General features: G+C 37.0%; 1 protein-coding gene across 1 annotated transcript; it reads left to right on the top strand.

Annotated features, from left to right (window-relative positions):
• Window positions 1–376: 376 nt before the first annotated feature.
• On the top strand, window positions 377–4121 carry LOC109301779 (cytotoxic T-lymphocyte protein 4-like). The gene is made up of 4 exons (XM_019523006.1): window positions 377–598; window positions 1855–2205; window positions 2673–2782; window positions 3713–4121. The coding sequence occupies exons 1-4, from the start codon at window positions 541–543 to the stop codon at window positions 3809–3811; spliced, it is 618 nt and encodes a 205-aa protein (XP_019378551.1). The 5' UTR covers window positions 377–540; the 3' UTR covers window positions 3812–4121.
• The last annotated feature ends 1231 nt before the right edge of the window (window positions 4122–5352 follow it).

Here is a 5352-nt window from a genome sequence, read left to right as displayed (position 1 = left end):
AGAAGGCAAGACCTCTATCAAAAGGTTAGTTTGCATCTATTCACTGTATAACCATATATGTACACATATTTTTCTACATGCTTTCCTACTAGGAAATTCCTGGTGATTGCAGAAACCCTCAATACTTTGAAAGCTGGCAATGCCAAAAGGGCTGAACTGGTCTATTAGACTATTAACTTTCCTCCCCCAGCTCATAAAGAAGAACGAATGATAGATTTCGGATTGAATACATTTTCCATTTGCTGAATCGTTGTTTTTGTTCATGCTGTTTGTGGTTAACTGTGCACGTACTAATCAAACCCACTACTTCCTTTCTCGTAAAACCAAAACAAAGCTTCATATACCTTTCAGGTACAGTGTGTGTATATAACTAGGATCAAAGCTATATATACACTGAATCTGTGTGGGTTCAAACATTTCAAAGATTCAGTATCCTCAAAGGTGTTGCCCTTCCCCTGCAGTTTTGACAGTTCCAGCTTGGTCTGGAGTCAGAGGACATCAGCCAGCTTTGTCTCCTTTGATATCCATCTCTGCATTGGAATGATTGCGCTATTGATCACCATCGGCTTTCTCTGCACAGCCACTGGCATCGCTAAAGGTGGGTAGATAAAGGAGACAAGGTGGCTGGGGGTGTCTGCATTTTCTCAGTTTCACCTTTATGCAGGACAGTGACTCAGTATTACAAGGACAGGATATATTTGATGCCGGGTCTCTCAATAGTAGTTTGGGAAGGTCTTGGAATTCTATTTGGAATAGAAAAAATGCAATGGTACTTCTCTGGAAGAATAGGCTGATTCCAAAGCAGCCCAGTTTCTAGAGCTGTGATGAAAGACTCCTGAATAGATCAGAAATATAAAAAGAGCTGGATTTGTCTAAATCAGACCTCTGCAAAGAAATCGTTGCTGCAGAGATAATTTCCTTCCCTTTGTATTTGCAGTACTGAATGACATGAATGCTCTCTGAACTCGCCATAACACAAAACTGAATTGAGCACATGATAGTGGGTCAGTTTCTGCAATCTTTACCAAAGCAAAATCTATGTACATTAATATAGAAAATGGAAACTACAGAGTGATGAATAACAGCAGTTGACTGTAACCCATAAATCTATAAATTACTGTAGCACATTTTCCCTTCCTGTTTTTAAATTTTTCAGTATTTTATGAGAATCTATGACATACAAGGATTTGGGCTTAGAACTCCTTAATAGTTGGGGAAGCCAGACTGACTGAAAATCTGAAAATCTAAACAAAGAATTTGAAAAATGTTTGCAGAAATGGTTTTGGACCCATTCTAGTCTTAACCCTAATAATCAAGTAAAGTATGTTCTTGGTTGAAATTTTCCACATAGGATCTCAGTCTAAGTGTTTATTTCTACCTTTAGAAAATGTGTTTTAAATTTTTGCAACACCTAATCAATTTTAATGTAAAGTGAAAATCAATCTTACTTTTATTTTAATTTTTATGCATTAACAATAGTTTGCTTTAAGCAGAAAACTATGGTATATAGACATGTATTTTGACAACAGACATACAGATCCATTATGAGTCTGTCATACTATTCAGATATATGAGGAATACTGAGATTTACTGCAGTGTGTACTATTTTCTACACAATTTCTAGTATATCAATGGAGACATTTAAAAAGTCTATTAACTCTGTATGAAGCAAAGTCTCTTATAGATTTCAAAAGGATCCACTAGAACTTGTGTGAATTATCCAGGGCTAAAACTTTTTATGTTGGAATCTCTTAATTTGCTTTTATGTGTTTTAATGAAGAATGCACAAATTAATGAAGCACGTTTCTTTAACGCATGCATTTATCAAAATGCTCTGGTTTTTTTTTATCACAGTCATGGAAGTGACCCAGCCAGCAATGGTCCTGGCGAACAGGAAAGGAACTGCCAGCTTGGTGTGTGAATATAAGCACATTGGGAACGCAAAGGAAATCCGAGTGACTCTGCTTAAGCAGACAGGCAACCAGTTCACGGAGATCTGTGCTTCAACTTACACAACTGAATATGAGATGTTCAGTGTGGAAAAGATCATTCAGTGTCATGTTAGCCCTAGCCGAAACAACGTGACTCTCACCCTCACAGGGCTACAGCCTAATGATACTGGTCTGTATATCTGCAAGATGGAAAGGATGTATCCACCACCCTATTTTATGAACACAGGCAATGGGACACAGCTCTATGTCATTGGTGAGTAAAATAGCTTTATGAGTCTATGTTATTTCATATGTTATTAAGTGAGCTGCTACCTTGTCTTACAGGAATCAATATAGAGGGTTAAACAAAATTTCAAGTTAGAATTATTATGTTTGATCCCTTTAAAACCTACTTGTAGAGAGATAAGGTAGTCATAATGTATTTATCAAACTGTCATTCTTACATGCTTGACTATGAAAACCATGTGACTATACCACATTTATCATGCATGCATGCCTAGATGCATGTGTATGTATAAGCACATAAATAGCAGAGGCCAAGTCATGTAGTTCCTTACCCAAGCCAATTTTCTGCAGAGAAAAATGGGATTTTTGAGTGGGTGTGGACTACAGTGTTTGGCTTTACTAACACATTGGTGAGTTTTACCATAGACAGCTGCAGTACACTATAACTGAAGTGGATTTCTCACCAGGTTTATGTTTTAATTTGATTTGTTTCAGATCCTGAGCCCTGCCCAGACACTGACCTTTACCTTTGGATATTAGGAGCTGCTGCATCAGGATTGTTTCTTTACAGTATCATAATCTCAGCCTTTCTTTTGAGCAGAGCAGTAAGTACCATATTCATAACAGCATAAAATTATGATAGTTTGCATAGATACGAGAGGAGGAAAGAGAAAACCGTAGGAAAAAAATAGGTGCTGGATTCACTGGAATGCCCTTGCCCCTTTCTGTTGTCCTACTAGTGACAAAAAATAACCACATTTGACCATCCATTTAAGCCAGTTTATGACTGTTTTACATAGCCAAAGTGGCAGAAAGAAATCAGGTCCTACCAGTGAACTTGATTCTTTTTTAGCTTCTGATACAAGAAAGTACTGAAATCCCAAGCGGAAGCTCACCAGCCTTTATTGGGATCTAAGGTTACATAGCCTCTATACGTATTCTTTTCCACATCTTTGTCCTGGTTTTTCATTGCTACCCACTGTGCTGTCTGTCCACCTCTCTATGAAGATGTAGAAAATTGCCACTGTTGACAGTGCAGATTTTGTATTTGATAGTGCTTTACATTCACTGTGCACAGGTGTAAATAGCTGCACAGGCTGAAGGCAATAGGGAATCAGAGCATTTAGTTAATTTTTCTCTTAAATGACAATAGGTCATTTAAGGTATATTGCCTGTTAGAAAACATCCAATCCCAACGGTCAGAACCAAACACTCTGAACAATAAAGCTAGATCCAGAAAGCAGATGGCTAGATGAACTAAATTAAACACCTAGATCTAAATACTGATAATTTTGATTTGGCATTGAACTTTGCAACCTGCACCCGCTTTACTATTAATTTAATAGGAGTTTTTCTGAATGTTACCTAAAGCTAATCTATCCCAGCTGCTCCTTTGGACAAACACCACTTGGCTTTATCAGCCCAATGACTTTTGCTTATTATTGTTTCCCAAATCATTACAGTGACTGATTAACAGTGTCTGCATTGGGAAGTCTCACACAGAATTAAACTTATTTTGTTCATATATTTTATAGATACGGAAAAGACGTTATCTCACTACTGGGGTCTATGTGAAAATGCCTCCAGAAGAACCACAGAAGACATTTAAACCATTCCATATCACCGTTAACTAAAAGAAGAAAACTGAAATGGGCGATTTGTAGCAGATTCTGTTATTTGGCTTCCTAATTTAAACAAATAAAACTCAAATTTCTTATTATAGAGTGGGGGGAGAAGAGAATATACCTTGTAATTTTTACAGTTTGGAGTAGAATAAATGAAGAAGAAGGTTATGCATTAATATTTCAAGGATACTCCTATCACCCCAAAATGGCTATATTTTGGCCATTGGTTCTATGAGTTGTATTGTACCAATATGTACATGTATGTATGTGTGTGTGTTTGTATGTATATACACGCACACGTGTATATGTACCTATATACATACATATGTACATATACATACATGTGTGTATGTGTGTATCTATATATACATACATACATGCATACATATATATATACATACATACAGATACATACATAGTTAGCATTAAGAGCTATTGCTATTGCAGGCAAATATCTTATTGTCAAATTTCAGCATATCTGTTGATCAGCTGAAACCAAACACTATTAAGACCAAGGCTTGTGTGTCATTGCAGTGATAACTGAAGGAGTTGTGGGATGGAGGCAGAACAATACACTAATGTATAAAGAAATGTTGATGAATTTCCATTCAGTGCTATAAATTTGATGCCATTTCTTGCATTAGTGCTGAGCATTCCCACAGCAACATCAGCACTGCCTAGCACTGATGACACTGCTGCTGTAAAAGCCTGATCTAAGCTCCTTTTGCTGGCATTGTGTCACTGGATGCTGCGCTGGAGGTAACATTGATTGTATCTGAGCTAATGCTGACAGAGCTGTTGGAGAGAAAGGTCTCACTGCAGGAGCCCTATTAGGCTGTTGCTGGGAGGACACTCAAGCTCTGTTGGGTCCTTGCTTTTAAGAATGCTAAATTAGCATCAATCCACAAGGCAGGAGGTCTGTTGCTGTGTTTAACAGTCTATTTTCCATGAAAATGCAGAAAGTGTATAATCTTGTTTATTAGTTATATACTGTTCAATAAAAATCTTGAAGCTTTGCCCAAAATTAAGTTAATTTTTTATTCACCGCTTTCAGAAGAAACAGGGAGTGGCTACATGTTAGAAAGCAGTATGTCAAATGAACCTTTACCTTCTGTCCATGATTTTTTGCCTTTTGATACCCATACCTAGACATACATGCACACACACATGCATTAACTCCTTTTTCTTTAGCTTTCTTTCTTCAAGTATTCAGTGGTTGTCATTAAAAATCTGTCTTGTCTTCCATTTGATTAAGAGATGTTACTGTGGCAATGTTTAGAATTGATATAGTCATTGACTTCAGGACAAGGGTGAAGTTAAATTATTTTCAAAAGGTGACCATAAAGATTGTAGTGGTATCTTCTGTAACTTTATGCAAAAGGCTGGTTCTAGCTTCAGATCCTGTTGTTTCAGCTCTCTAAAAGAAGCTCTCACTCATTAAACAGAAGCCAACAAATGAAACTGTTTTCAAATTAGAACGTAAAACACCGTCAGCTACCATCTACTGTTTCACATTCAAACTTGAAACCTTAGATCAAAACATGCCAGAC

This window comes from Gavialis gangeticus, unplaced genomic scaffold (assembly GCF_001723915.1).
Source record: "Gavialis gangeticus isolate Ggan-Ray unplaced genomic scaffold, GavGan_comp1, whole genome shotgun sequence".
NCBI classification, from domain to species: domain Eukaryota; kingdom Metazoa; phylum Chordata; order Crocodylia; family Gavialidae; genus Gavialis; species Gavialis gangeticus.
This window is presented reverse-complemented; position numbering and strand designations above follow the sequence as displayed.